The 14,996-nt window shown below is 40.6% G+C and overlaps 1 protein-coding gene across 6 annotated transcripts in view; it reads right to left on the bottom strand.

Annotated features, from left to right (window-relative positions):
• dlg1a (discs large MAGUK scaffold protein 1a) overlaps positions 1-14,996 on the bottom strand; it is a 123,358-nt gene that overhangs the window by 26,926 nt on the left and 81,436 nt on the right. For all 6 annotated transcript variants that reach the window (XM_030432118.1, XM_030432119.1, XM_030432122.1 and 3 more), the window contains 6 exons: positions 14,032-14,201; positions 13,586-13,722; positions 12,975-13,119; positions 11,020-11,152; positions 7,462-7,618; positions 6,846-6,948 (listed from right to left, as the gene is read on the bottom strand). In XM_030432118.1, the coding sequence (XP_030287978.1) occupies positions 6,846-6,948; positions 7,462-7,618; positions 11,020-11,152; positions 12,975-13,119; positions 13,586-13,722; positions 14,032-14,201 (845 nt within the window). The remainder of the gene's footprint in view (positions 1-6,845; positions 6,949-7,461; positions 7,619-11,019; positions 11,153-12,974; positions 13,120-13,585; positions 13,723-14,031; positions 14,202-14,996) is intronic.

Genomic DNA, 14,996 nt, shown 5'->3' with positions numbered 1-14,996 from the left:
TATTGCTGTAACGTTATGACTTTTGTTGCTCATACCACATGTAAAGGTATCATGTGACGACTGGCAGCGCTGTGAAGCGATGTTTTTATGAGTGGACCCCAATTTCGTTTCTATCATCAGCGCGCTACCTGCCGCTGATTTCCTGCTATTCCATTGATGGACAGCTGGTGGCGGCAACGTGTAAAGAAGCTTCAACAAACACAGTGACGAAGAAGACTGCAACATAGGTGGACGGGATTTGAAATATTCCGGTTTGCAGATGTTTTATCAGCATGGAAATGCACTTACCAGACCATGGACAGGCCTCAAAGATACACAAAATGCATTTGTGGTGAGATACACTCACTTTGTTTACATAAAACTCCACTGGGCAACATTCATTTATTCTGTTATTTTTCCTGATTCTGAATCCTTTTACAGCCCTGTAATAAAAATATTATTTCTCCAGCGGGATCAATTAAGCTTCAACATCCACATTTCCAAGATAGTATGTGTATTCTACTTGGTTTTGAATTATTTACAAGACACTAGTTGCATAAAAACGAGAAGCTAGTATCAAAATCCTCTTGTGAATTGTCCTTTTTGAAATTGTACACATAAAGCACTTCTTTATGACCAGCTGATTTTCAGAAAATCCCCTTCAACTTGTAACCCTGTTGTAAAACCACAATCAACTTGAGGCACTGGCTCTAAAAATAGCAGCGCTGGAGGAGGCTCATCTATAATTGATACAGTGCAGTAATGTATATATTGATCAACTGATCGGATTGCGGAGGAGACCAGAGAAGAGAGATCAAGACCAGAGGAGAAAAACAAAAAAGAAAGAAAGGGTGAAATGTGTTTCGTCTCCAGCAGCTAAGGCGAGCCTCGGCATGACAGTGAAGCGGCAACACGCTGCAAATCAGTCACAAGTGTTACAAGTGACAGCTCAAATCCCCCCGAACACACTTTGTGGGCGATGAGTCAGACCATCAGCACCGACACCACGGGAGGAGCTGATAGGTGGAAAGGAAAGAAAGAAAGGAAGGAGAAGGAAGGAAACTGAGCTAAGAAGAGAGAACAGAGCGATAAAGTAAAGTGGGGAAAGACAGCAAAGCCTACTGTTTGTATTCAGCAAACAATATTCTCACAAGTTTGCGTGTGAAACCGCAGAGAAAGAGTTGGTGTTAATCTTCTACTTAACAGCCGGTGCACGACACACACAAACACACACGCAAAGTGTAATAAGCGGGCTGAGAGAAGTGAAGATAATCCTCTCTGCATCACCTCAGTATTACTGCTGACAAACGCCGCCTGTGTTTGTATGTACAGTCTATGTGCGTGATTGGGTGTGTGTCTCTGACAGTTGTGTGTAATCCCAGTGACTAATACTGCTGTCAACCTGAAGGCATTAGCAGTCCCACGTCAGGAAGCTCGTGGCACAGGAGCACATCAGACTTAAAGGTCAGTACTGCAACGTGAACATCCAGATGTTTTTCTGATCAGCACTAATGATAACTGTATTGATCGCTTGCCTGAGCGGCCTCACACTGCATGTATGTTTTATTCTTGGATAAACTGTGGGTCTACTTTGTTTATTCATACGTGTGAAAACGTATTGTTGTTTTGGCGAGACTGTGTAACTTTTGAAAGAAGAAAAAGACTAAATGTTTTTTTCATAGAGGACTTTTCTAAACCCACACTCGAAACAAATTAAAGCAATAACAGAAAAAAAACCAACAAAACACACTTGAGGGTTGGATGGTATCAACTATGGAATGCTAACTTTAGATGAATACTACTGTGTATATGATATGTCATTTCCTGTTTGCTGTTCTCTTGTTGTCACACATTTTAACACGCCATGTTTTTAACTTGTCTGGTCACCTGTTGATCATGTAATAAAAGCAAACTTTTAAACGAAAACTCCAGCGATTTTACATACCAAAGTCTGTATAGAGGTGCAGGGAAGTACTACTGCATGCACAAGGCTATGGTGAGAAACTTCTTTTGGAAGTACCTTAAATGTGCAGTAATGGTTGTACAAACACATTTGCAGATCTAATGGGAAGTTTTTACATAGTGTCACAAAAATCAGGCCAGAATGTATTCATCAATATCATTTGAGGGTAATGTCAAATACTGGGATCTGCTCATTGTGGCTTCAGAGCTAGTGTGCAAGACTAAATGCCTTCAACACTGGTGTTACACATTTTACAGAAACTATGTATTGTTTTAATTGGGTGAAATGTTTCATTAAAAGTAAAATTCAATTTCAAGAAGTCTTTTTTTTTTTTTAATCTGATATATTTGGAAATTCTTTTGTAGATTCTTCAAATTACACTTCTGTGCCTTTGAAGATTTCATGGCCTGTGTGTTGTGGTGGATCTAGCCTGAGGAGGTTAGTCTTTCATGCTGTTATTTCCCTTGAGATATATACACGTTACTTGAATCCAAAGTTGGTGCAAAACTGAGAATAGATTTTCAGAAACTTGATTCTTTCAGTGAGTGGAGATTTGGACAATGACTTACTGCTGTTTTTGAAAACGGGGCACTATCATACAGCAGTTTGCTGCTTTTGTGACCTTTCTTTCTGTAAGTCCACTCCAAATTCCATGTTAATCACTGGAATGAGAGCACATAAAAGTGAATAAAAATTAAATCCAATGTGGTCATACTCTAAGTTACTCCTGATTGCTCTTCACCAAAAAATATCCCCCACAGTTGGGGACTTTGGAAGAAAATCAGGTAAAAAAAAAAACTTGTCTGGCAGAATGCATATGGATTTGGTGACGATATATTTGGAAGCCACAGGTCAGACACACAACAATTGCCTTAAAATAGCCCAAAACGTGATGAGGAACATCGGCAGTACACAGCATGAAGACCTTTCACAGACAACATGCTCCATCTGCTGAACTTCAAATAAACACTGATCTGTATCTGCTGCATCAGCTTAAATCAACCGTGTAGTTGTCCAAGCTAGCACACACGCACGCACGCACACACGCACACACACACACACATGCTGCGCTGTGTGTTTGGCCACACTGGGTACCATATTTAATATAAATAACAGGAGGAGACCTGCACACACACACACGGTGAGACAGACACTTTTCCTCTCCTGGTGGAGGTCATTAGAAGTTCCTCTTTCGTTGGCAGGAAGTGTGTGTGTGAAACAGAGGGAGCACTGCTGGTCACCACATGCCATCGCCACGGGAATGGGACAAACATGGACCTCAGATGGACTGACATCACAAACACACACACACACACACGTCGCTAACCAAAGCCCAGCGTGGACAGAAGGTTTGATATAGAGTTCATTCAACAGTCACTAACAAGAGTCACGACACAGACAGACACAAACAGAAACTTCGGACTAACCAATCCTTTTTGAGGGCCAGCAGGTGAGCTCACCCCTGAGTGCTTCACCGCACAGAGTTTTTTGAATGTTAAGCAGGAAAAACCTTGAACATTAAAACCAGGCCACAGCACAGTCTGCTCTTGTTGAGGCCAGCTGGCCCACCTCTGATACCTACTGTGTGTTCTCTCTGCAAGAAACCCCAATATCACACCAAATAATGCCAAAACAGAGTCGAACCGAGCCAAACTGACAGACCATCACACCAGTTTGACATTTATTAACATTTTTTTCATTGACTTTTAAAATGAACCACGCCCAAAAATCTTGAGTATGAGTGAAAAGTGGGCATCTTCCAATAGGGATCCCAAATCAAGAAAGTGTATATAAAACATTTTTAATCCATTAGCTACTCTGCTGTAGATCCATATGTACATAGATATGTACACAGATCAGTGACAGAGAATGGATTACTCACCAGATGTGGATAGGAAGGTTAACAAAGATGCTTTTAATCAGTTGTACCTGCAGTCAATGTGAGCTAACAACAGTAGCCGACCTCTGTGAGGGACTAAACCAGTAGATTTTATTTTGTCTCCTACGGCATTCATACTGCATCTGCTCCAGAAATGACAAGACCTTTAAAGACCTCCGTGCGCTGTCCAAGGTGCTGATCCCACTTAACAATGAACAGCAGCCACAAGCACACCACTCTGAAACGCACTGGTTTGCTTGCTACAACCACACACCAGGCTCACACGATATATTGCTGTCACCCACCTGAGTGCACCCAACACAAGCACTGTGCTCTCTACCATCTGCTAAGTTGGAGAGACAACACCAGTGAACTGAAAAGCAATTGGTTTAGTATGTCAAGTGTATGTTATTTTTCAGTTTGCTTATCTTCAACAAGGTTTGTGTGATAGCCTGGTGGCCTGACTGCTAACGTCATGATTCTGCACACGCAGGTCCTCCTTGTCTGCCGTTACATTGAGACCAAAATGTAGTCATGGGTCTCCTGGTTGTAACAGATAACACCTGTGATCCTATATAGTGAATACATTTAAACAATCTTATCATGATAACATCTGATGTATGTTAAACCTTTGTGTTGTGCTGGCAGCTAGTCATTCAGCTAGTTCATGTTAGCAGACTGTTAGCTACTGTTGCTCTCTGTTAGCGGAGCAGAGAGAGGCACCATGATGAGACGGGCATAAATGCACATCATTTGGACTGAATCTGACCCGAGTCCTTCACAAAGAAATCCACAGTCCAACAGCATGAAACAACTTAAACAAATCATCCACAGGCTTGTACAGACAGCCAAGAGAAACAGAGAGGGTCATATTTTTTATGTCATGGGACAATCCACTCACATATGGCCCAAAAAAGTGAATAATGCATGTGATTTACTGCAAATTGTTACATATAACCTCTTTAATGTAGATCTGTGCACAATATTTATAACATAACACTCCAGTTTAAAGTCCAAAGCTGTGACTCCACTGCTTAGAATAGCATAGAGCTTTAAATGAACAGGTTGAAGCTATTGAAGCTTGAATGGAGCAGAAAGAATATGGTTCTGTTTTATGTGCTTTTTGCAAAAATGTCACGCATTATGAGAAAAATCAAGAGATCTACTGCTCTGCTTTGAGGGGAACTTGTTCGATCCGAGCACCTTGAGCATTGAGTTTCCTTCTTCTTGCAGAATCAAAGTGACCTCAACGCTCTCGCATATAAATAAACTTCATTTGGGATCTATATTCAAACAGACTCTCTTTTGAAATTAGAATTCAAAATCCATACATCATGGATTGTTCCCCTCTGCTGCTTCCACAACTTTCCAATACATCTGCATACTGTATCTGCTGTTTACATTATGTTATGACAGTTTCTTCTACATATGTAGACCAAGACACAGACGGCAGCCATGGTGTGTTGGTGAGCGTTGTTTTGTCTTGTTTTGTTTGTTAATTTAACTTTTTGCCTGAATACCCTCTTTCAATTTTCTCTTTGTTTATTGTTTATTATCTTCTTATTCACCAAGACAAATTCCTCGTTGGTGTAAAATCCTAATTGGCAATAAATAAATCTGTTTCTGACATGAATGTATTTTGTCCTTCAGTTTCTCCTCACACTTTTTAAAGGAACGGTGGTCCTGTGTATCATACTGTGGTCTCGCCTATAACAAAACCTTCTTGGGACTTCCTCGCGGTCTGAATAATACATGATATACACACAAACACACTATTCACACACGTACAACCTCTTCCAGTAAACACATCTCTGAGGTGCATCAGGGGACCAAGGTACCTGACGGGAACTGTGTGTGTGTGTGTTTACGTATTATTCTCAGGTCCCCCATTATGACAGCATCCCATTAGCCGAGCCAATCAGCAGTTATAACCTGGTTTCCTAGGTTACGGCCTTCTCAGTCACTCCCAGAAGACATATATCCAGGATGGTGCTTGTTGGGAAACCTCACTCTGTCTGTGTGTGTGTTAGTGTGTGGGTGTGCACATTTCTACAACTTCTATACACAAAAGCAAAACAAAAAGGTCTCGTTTTCATTAATTACTTTAAAGGAACTATGCTGAAGAATGAACCACATCACAACATAATAATCAAATACCAGTAACTTAGATAAACATGGTGTGCAAAGGTTTGCCATTACTGCATCATATTTACGTTGGCTTTTATGTTTCGGAGGAGGACGACAACAAGTAAACTAAGAAGAAATAAGAGAAGAAGAAGGGAGGGAGAAGGACTAGGAGTAAGAGAGGGAGAAGAGGTAGAAAAGTAGAAGGGGAAGACAAAGACGAAGAAGAAGAAGAAGAAGAAGAAGAAGAAAAAGTAGACGAAAAAGGAGGAGGAGGAAGAGAAGAAGAAGATGATCCACAACATCATAATTGAATCACTGACAGATGGTATATAAAGCTTGAGATGCGTTACCATGTCCTCCCACTCTACAAAAAGGAAGCCAAAGTATCCCTGATACACTGCCATCTTGCTCTGGTTTGGAGCCCCAGTCTGCACAGTGGTGATTGGCAAATGTGGTACCAAGGTCCCGCCCACAGGCCCACCCAACTCAATCTTGAGCAGAGCTCAGCTGTCAATCATGACATCATATCCCCTGTTTATAGCATCAAAAATGTCATTAAAAACCGTACATCAGCATGATAAGAACTACCTAAAAGGTTGTCCCATGTACCACATGGAGGGGGCGGGGAACCTGTCCAGCAGCCAGCCGCCAGATTGTCAGTTTTGTGGACCTGTAGGTCAGTCTTTATATACAGCTAGTGGGTTACATTTTTCAAGCCTGTGGCAGCGAGGAAGTTAAACCACTGGAGATCAGCGAAACAAGATTTCCTGATGTTGTTAATTTACTCCTTAATTAAAAAAATCGGTTTTGTCCTGTTGTAGCTCAGTTATAGTTCCTTACACATTGATCTCCACATGAGATGGAAGGTGAAGTACTGTGTTTATGTGCACTACTCACCCTCCGGTCTGTACTGTGCTACTATGGTAACAGTCTGTCCTGCGTTCTTCAGAGCAGCGGCTGCCTGCTCATGTGTTGCAGTGGACAGGTCCACACCGTTCACCTACACACACACACACACACACACACACACACAGTTAGAGCCCCTGCGTTGGATCAATATTAATAAATGTACAGTGAGGGGAACATGTACATCTTGGTTGAACAATAACTCACAGTCGACCAGTCACGTGTTTGTGTGCATGTGTATTGTGTGTGTACTTGGTGAGCCTGTTTAATGCAAATAATCATTCACTGTCAGCACTTTCATCCTATGATGGTTACAGACAGTATGAAGGGATTATCAGAGCTTCTACAGTCTGACAACTAAATCCTGTCTGAAGACAATGAAGGCACATTTCACTTTAGTCAAACACAAAATACAGCTTTAACAGTCATCACATGTCAGCCAAGAGTGATGGTGAGTGGTTATTCTGAGTTGCAAGACTGAGAATAAACTGAAAGGACTTACTTAATAAGCCAATGTATCCTCTATAGAACTAATAGTAGAATGTGAGTTATCTTTAATGAGGGTGACAGTACTTGTGTTATGTATGTGACAGTTACTAGCTCATACCGACAAGATGCGGTCTCCCTTTCGTAGCTCCCCACAGAGGTCAGCTGGACCTCCAGCAAGAATAAAGGAGATAAAGATTCCTTCTCCATCCTCCCCTCCAACTATGTTGAAACCAAGACCTGTGGACCCCCGCTGGAGCACCACCCGCCTGGGTTCCCTGGTGGAAACACAAGTTAAATACACACACCGTTAGTGTAAGAGATGATGGTAGCCAGTTTGTATATACAGACAGGATGAGTAAATATTTCATTTGTTATGTAAATACATTCAAAAGACAAACAAAACATATTGAATCTGTATGAAGAAGTCTCTGCAGTCTATACTTCATATTCTAATGGTAAATCTCAATGAGTGGAAGCAGTATTCAAAATTATGATCATTCACCATAATGACCAGCAGATGTCAGTATTGCGCCATCTCTGTTTTGTTGCACCGCCACGGTTCATTGATCTGACCTAAACGCACACTTCTGACTCAGTTTACACCTGTACATGTTTAGATTCTTTAGTAAATCTTTAGAAAACATTCAAATACATGTTTAGGATGGAACTGAAAGCATGTGTGTGTTATTGCCAGGCAAACATGTTATTCTTGGATGAAATAATCCAGATTAATGCAGAAACTATTTTAGAAATTCAATATTTGAATACTAGTTTATGGGTTATCACAGGATTCATAAATATACACAGCCAGTCTATTTACTGTTCATATGTGAAGATTGGATTTTACCTCTCTTCATTCTCTCTGACCCAAATGATTCAAACCTATAGAGCCTGACCGATACTTGATTTTGGGGCTGATGTTGATACTGATATTAGGACTTTGACACTCAACAGATCAGCAGATAAATTAAAAATGTCTGCAATGATCCCTGAAATGTGGTTATCAAACACACAAAGGCATGTAACAGAGGCAGGATATTACACTGTTTTATATCAAACTTCAAACTTCTTTATATCAAAATTACACGAGTGCACTGAAACAGTAAACTTGCTGGTAATTTAATCATTTTAAATCATCCTAAGCATCTTTTTCTGTGTTCAAATCTCTAAGAACAAGAGTTTTCCTATCGGTTCACACCGGGCAACATACATGCTGATACCGTTGCATCTATGATAGTCCAATCCCAGCCAATAATATCAGCCAACCTATATAACAGTCGGGCTGTACTAACCAATGACGCATCAAAATAAACTGCTGTATCAACATCCAGACACCTACATTAACCACAGTTCCTTTGTCAGTGTCATAAATACTCTGTGTTTCAGTTACATTCATTAAGGTGGGCAGCTGACTCAGTTTTTAATGCCACAGCGTTCATTAGTTGCATGAAGGGTGATACAGTAAAAGCACAGATGTTAATTTTATAAAATGAGTTTCAGATCAGTTTCTGTATCACGAGGTGGTATCCCTCTTTCGACAGCACTTTGATAAATGCTTTCTTCTTAAGAACGGGATTTCAAATGAGAGCTGTGATCTGACGTTCTGAAAATGTGCACACCGACTGGACATTCATTGAAACCCTCAAATCCTTCATTTGCACCAGAAACCAATCAGAGCGTGAAAGAGAAAGAGATGAAAGAGAGTATAAAGGAATGAAAGTACACAGAGGAAAAAAGAAGGGCAGACGTCAAAATGACCATCCTGCAGGCTTATCAGATTTATTAGTATCAAAGCGCTCCGATTGGCCCAGACGGTGATGACGAAATCAGTCATATTCTGGTAACCACGGTGACGCCAGTTGGGTGACCAGGGCTGTGATAGGCTGTAATCCGTCCATTAAAATGGATTAAAGACAGTAGAGCAGCACTGAGGGTGTATGTGCGTGTGTGTGTACATATGTGACCTGAGTTTACATGTCAGACTAAATTCTCACTGCCATCTGCCAAACACAAAAACACACTCAAACACACACACATACACACACACACACACACACACACACACACACACAGCAGAGTGAGCGGGCGACAGGGGTCACTCAGTGTTTTTTAGGCTCTCGAGGACTGTTTCCGAATCTGATGTTGTGGGCCTCGTTGAGGACTAATCAAGACCTCAGAGGGGACACAAGACAAGCAATAAAGGAGAAGAGAAAGAAGAAAAGGAAACTGACATTTGACTCCCTAGAGTTACATTTATCAGTTCAGCTAATAAGGATTATTTGATATCATTTTATCAGTGTTGTTGAATTTGGAATTTTCTTTGTCTGACAAACTCTGCAATAAGAAAAGACAGACAAACATGGCATTGTTAAGCAAATAATGATGTGGAACTTATTCTGACATGACCCTGCATCTCCATTAGAGTTGGATTTCCAGTACCTGACAGATTCAAACATCATGAAGTGTTTTAACCAATAGGGAATCTAACGAAATTCAGTGGGTGACTAACTGCACAAGATAAGTTTCCTTTTCAGAATTGAAACAATAAGAGGATTCCAGACAAGAAGTATATGGAATATAATACTAACTTCTAAAACCCAGATTAACTGAATGAAAACAATATTTTCAAAACCAGACTACAATGACACATATTTATTCTCAAAACTATAATCAGATAATATAGCTTCCATCTTTAAAAATGAAAAGGGAAAACTGAAATATCACTTTGACACAAGTATTCAGACCCTTTGTTATGTGCACTTGCGATTTAGCTCAGGTGCCTTCCATTTCTCTAGATCATCTTTGAGATGTTTCTCCACCTTGACTGGAGTCCACCTGTGGTAAATTAAATTAGCTGGACATGATTTGGAAAGACTCACACCTGTCTATATTAGCTCTCACAGCTGACAGCTACATATCAGAGCAAAAACCAAGTCATGAGGCCTGCAGAGCTCAGAGACAGGATTGTGTCGAGGCACAGATCTGGGGAAGGCTCCATAATGCTTAAATGGAAGAAGTTTGGAACAACCAGGAGGTGACCAAGAACCTGATGGTCACTCTGGCTGAGGTTCAGAGATCTTGTGTGGAGATGGGATAAACTTCCAGAAGGACAACCATCACTGAGACACTCCACAGAATGGCCAGATGGAAGCCTCTCCTCTGTAATAGTGCCTGAAGGCCCGCTTGGAGTTTGCAAAAGAGCACTTAAAGGACACTCAGACTGTAAGAAACAACATTCCCTGGTGTGATCAAACCAAGATTGAACTGTTGAACTGAAGCATGGTGGTGGCAGCCTCATGCTTTTGGGTTGAGGGAAAACTGAACAGAGCAAAAGAGACATCCTTAATGAAAACCTGGTCTGGAGTACTCAGGATCTCAGACTGACAGATTCAATTTCTGTTTCTGCATTGTCATTGACTTGTATTGAGTGGAGACTGACATGGGGGGAAAAAAATTTAACAAATTTAGCAGGCTGCAACATAACAAAATGTGAGAAAAGTGAAGAGGTCTGAATACTTTCTGAATGCACTGCACATGCCCTGTGTAGATCAAACTTACATATTTGTTAATTTTAGGAATCATTGAAAATATTTGGCGGTGCACCATACTTGATTTCAACCAATGGGTCTGTCAATCTGTTCTATAAACCTGCAGCTATCTCCGCGTGACGTCTCACCTGGGTATGTCGTCGTCTCCCGTCATAGCCCTGGGCAGTGGTGAGTATCTGGGTGTGGTCAATGGGGCGGGGCTTACAGACTGGCTGCCGCTCATGTAGGGGCTTATATGGTTGTCTTGATGAGGGGAGTACGCTGGAGGGACAGACACACATTTTTTTTCTTCATTTACCACACTGTCATGCACAAAATATCATTTCATTTATGTTTTTTTAAAGGCTGAATGTGAATGTTCATGTATCCTTAGTTTAACTCCAGCAACTGAGTCAGAATTAATCATAAATGTATTCTCTTATCCATCACAGCTCATACTGCGTGTTTATAAAATCAGTTGAAACTGCTGATGATCTCTCTCTATAATTAGAGATCTGCTGAGACACGGTGGTGGGATACATGCTGTTTGGTAACGTGTTAGATTCAGAGCGGTGAGAAATGACATGTTGTTTGATAATATGCTGATTTGGAGAGGTGACAAGTGGCTGTAATCCAGTGGACCAAATTTACCCAGTCAGACTGTGATATAACACATTCAAAACTGTCTGGTTGATGTCATCGTTATATCTTTTAAACCACCGTGTTTCTGACCAACTTAAATTGGTCAGAAATCAAGCATTTGGGATTATCACAATGGACACTGAATTAGCACATTGTGATCAGGGTCATCTCACAGATTATATTTGTTACGTGTTCAACTTGTTATGACGAGTTCTACAATTCTGGATGAGATCACAGTATCCTCAAATTCAAACTCTTTCAGGTAATTTTAGGGGTGTCATCTTTTTAGTGTCACCCACAGCCACTTTTTGTCTAATGTGAGTGGAGTAATACATTTTTGTGGTTATATATCATGAGAACAAACACAGCAGTTCCCTGTGGTATTAAACCCTGATGTGGAAATCCATTGACAGGTCTATTAACCTCTTCACTGAGAGTCGTAAATACTATTATGACAAGGATTGTACAGATGGGGAGAATTTTACACCTTTTACTTTTAGTGCTAATGACTTGCAACATTATCATTCTGACAGGCTTTTCTGACGTCTAAATCTGTTTCCGCTATGACTGAGCTGCTCTTCACACATGGGGAGTCTCTCCTATCACCACTGTGTACAGCACAGTCATCAAGCTAATTACAAAGACCCCTTTACTTGTTCCGTTTATTGGTAATATCTTCCTTGTCTAGTATCTCTTTCATAATGGACAAGACACCTGCCAACACCAGGCTTGGGAGGTTGAGACTGAAATTGAAGATACTAAGTGTCTAATTCAAAATTTTAACGTCTTCTGGAAGTTTTGCCTATTCCAACACATTTTGCAAACCCTAATATACGTGCTAATTTTAGTGAACAACATGTATGACCTCTCTGTATAATACAGTTAATGACACATAATTCTTTGTTTGTTAATAAAAATGTTATTTTGATAGGTTGCTCGTAATGATGGCGGTTGTGGGAATTTAATTTGGCCTATTTATTTTGTGCACTGGAGGGAAAATCATTCAAAGTGGTGTTGGGTGTTTTGACGAGATATCTCAAGTTATTCAAATTTTCATAAATCATGTTTGTTTTTGTGCCTTCGGGGGAAATATGAATCAATCAAGCTTGCACTGGTTTACTCTTCCTAATCGTGATATTTCTCTGTTTATGCACATCAATTCTACAGTTCTAGTAGAAGTGTCTTCAAAGAACCTAATAGTAGATGGATGCTTTTTTTTTTTTTAACCCACCCTGAGCAGAAATCTCCACCAACAGCTTTGTTCCTCGCTGTTCTTTATAGTTCAACACCATCTGGCCCTAAAATGCTTCAGCCTTGGCTGTGATGGTGTGTGCTACATTCATTAGAGCACAGAGTCTGTCTCACTGCGAGTTGTGTCTGATGTTGAGGATTAAAGTGAAATATGGACAACAAGCAAAACTGTTGCATTACGGGTATAACTCTCTGTTGTATGTGTACTTACAATTAGTGACGTCAGGTGGAGGGAAGTTGTCATTGATAAAAAGGGAGGTGTGTTTGGCCACACGGAGGTAAACGACGTCTGGAGTCGACTTCAGGGCAGCCACTGCCTCCTCATGAGTGACCTCCTCCAAACAGGCGGCGTTGACCTGGTGACACATGGAGACATAGATGGTGATCAAATACACCGACTTTAGTCTCATAATATAACATACCCAGCAGATAATATGCAAGAAATTTAAAGCCAAAGTAATGGGGAGCCTTAATTTTCTCACATCTAATTTTATGTACAAGTCATCCTAAATTTGCAACATTACTGTGGAAAAACATTTCATAGCAGTTATTAATGACATGTCTATTAAAAAAAGCGATTTATAGCATGTAGTCCTATGTGCTACTGATGATATTCAATGGGGATAATAAACCCACATTTATATTCTAATCTTAAAGTTGTTTGGCAAACATTTAGAAAAGATTAAAAAACAAATTGGGTAGTTATGTGAACTAATTTCACTTTGCTTTGATGCTAAATACAATATATGAACTAGACCCAAGAACATTTACATGATAACAAATACAGAGAAGAACTAAAAACAATAAAAAGGACTTTCTTACAGCGACAAGTTTGTCCCCTATCTGTAGCCGTCCGTCTTTGTGTGCAGCCCCTCCCTCGATGATCTTTGTCACGTAGATACTGTTGTCGCCCGGGACGTGTTGGTTCCCAACTCCACCTGCTATACTGAATCCTAAACCTGAGAGAACACATCGACAGCTCACATTCTTGATTTGTTTGTTAAAGTAACATTTGTATTTGCTGCAGAGCCGCATTTTATCCCTTGAGCTTCTCTACCAGTTGTGACAGATGATACAGTTCAATTACAGGGTAATCAAAAGAGTCAGCAAGCTTTCTCAGATTTGGGCATCAGTTTATGTCTTTATTTCCTTGTTTCTTTAACAGTAGACAACAGGATAGGAGAAGCTTTCAACACCAAAACAAGCCTGTGTTTGATTACTTACAGACTCAACTGTTTGTTCGGTTTATCTTTGCAGTATTTTCTCACCTTTGGGCCCTTTGACCAGCTTGATATCCATGATTCTCTCAGTGAGGCTCTTCCGGCGCCGTATACATAGTCTCACCAGACCTCCCGCCTCCTTCAGCGCCTCCACAGCCCCGCTGTGGGTCACCTCCCTGACGTCTGCCTCATTTACACGGACTATACAGTCATTCACCCTGCACAGCAAAGTCACATACAGTGAATAAGTCATTTGACTTGCATAAGCAGTATATAGAGAAGACAAATGATGCATATCACCTACACTCAAATGTCAGTGTTTTACCCTGAAACTAAAGGTCTAGTTGGGACAAAGAAAAGTGGGTTCAAGCTGCTGTCGTCATTCCTTTTTTCAGTTGCTTGGTGTTGTTTCTTTATATTTGTCAGGAAACATAAAATAAAGTAATTTTGCATTTATGTCTTTTAATGTAATTCTGTGCCCCTGTAAAGCACTTTGAGTTGCCTCGTGTCTGAACTGTGCTATACAAATTAACTTGCCTTGCCTCGCCTCGCCTATACTGCACCTTTAAAAACTGTTGGCAAAGTGCTTTAACAGACAAAACAACAGCAGGACAATCAGTGCTAATTCAATCAATGCCTTGCTCAGGGGCCTCTCAGCAGAGCTCACTTTCCCTTTTAAATGTTCTTTGATGTGCCCTGTGGCGATGCCTGGCATACAGTGCTTTCTTTGTTTGTTGGGTTGCATGTGTATAATTGACAGCTGCATTGCTCTCTTACTTCAATAATGCACTTCAAAGACTACATTCATGTTACCTGGTTGATCACTGCACTGCTGCAAGTCAGCACACAGGATCACAGGACAGCTCGGGGCCGTGTAATTTAAAAATGACTAGATAAATACTGATTCAATTTGCACTGCCAGGTTTTGCTAATGTTTAAATAAATGTGATTCATCATTTTCCAAAGGCTAAGTTCACCCAAAAATCAATATCAGTCATTATCTACTCACTACC

This window comes from Sparus aurata, chromosome 11, assembly GCF_900880675.1.
Source record: "Sparus aurata chromosome 11, fSpaAur1.1, whole genome shotgun sequence".
NCBI classification, from domain to species: Eukaryota; Metazoa; Chordata; class Actinopteri; order Spariformes; family Sparidae; genus Sparus; species Sparus aurata.
This window is presented reverse-complemented; position numbering and strand designations above follow the sequence as displayed.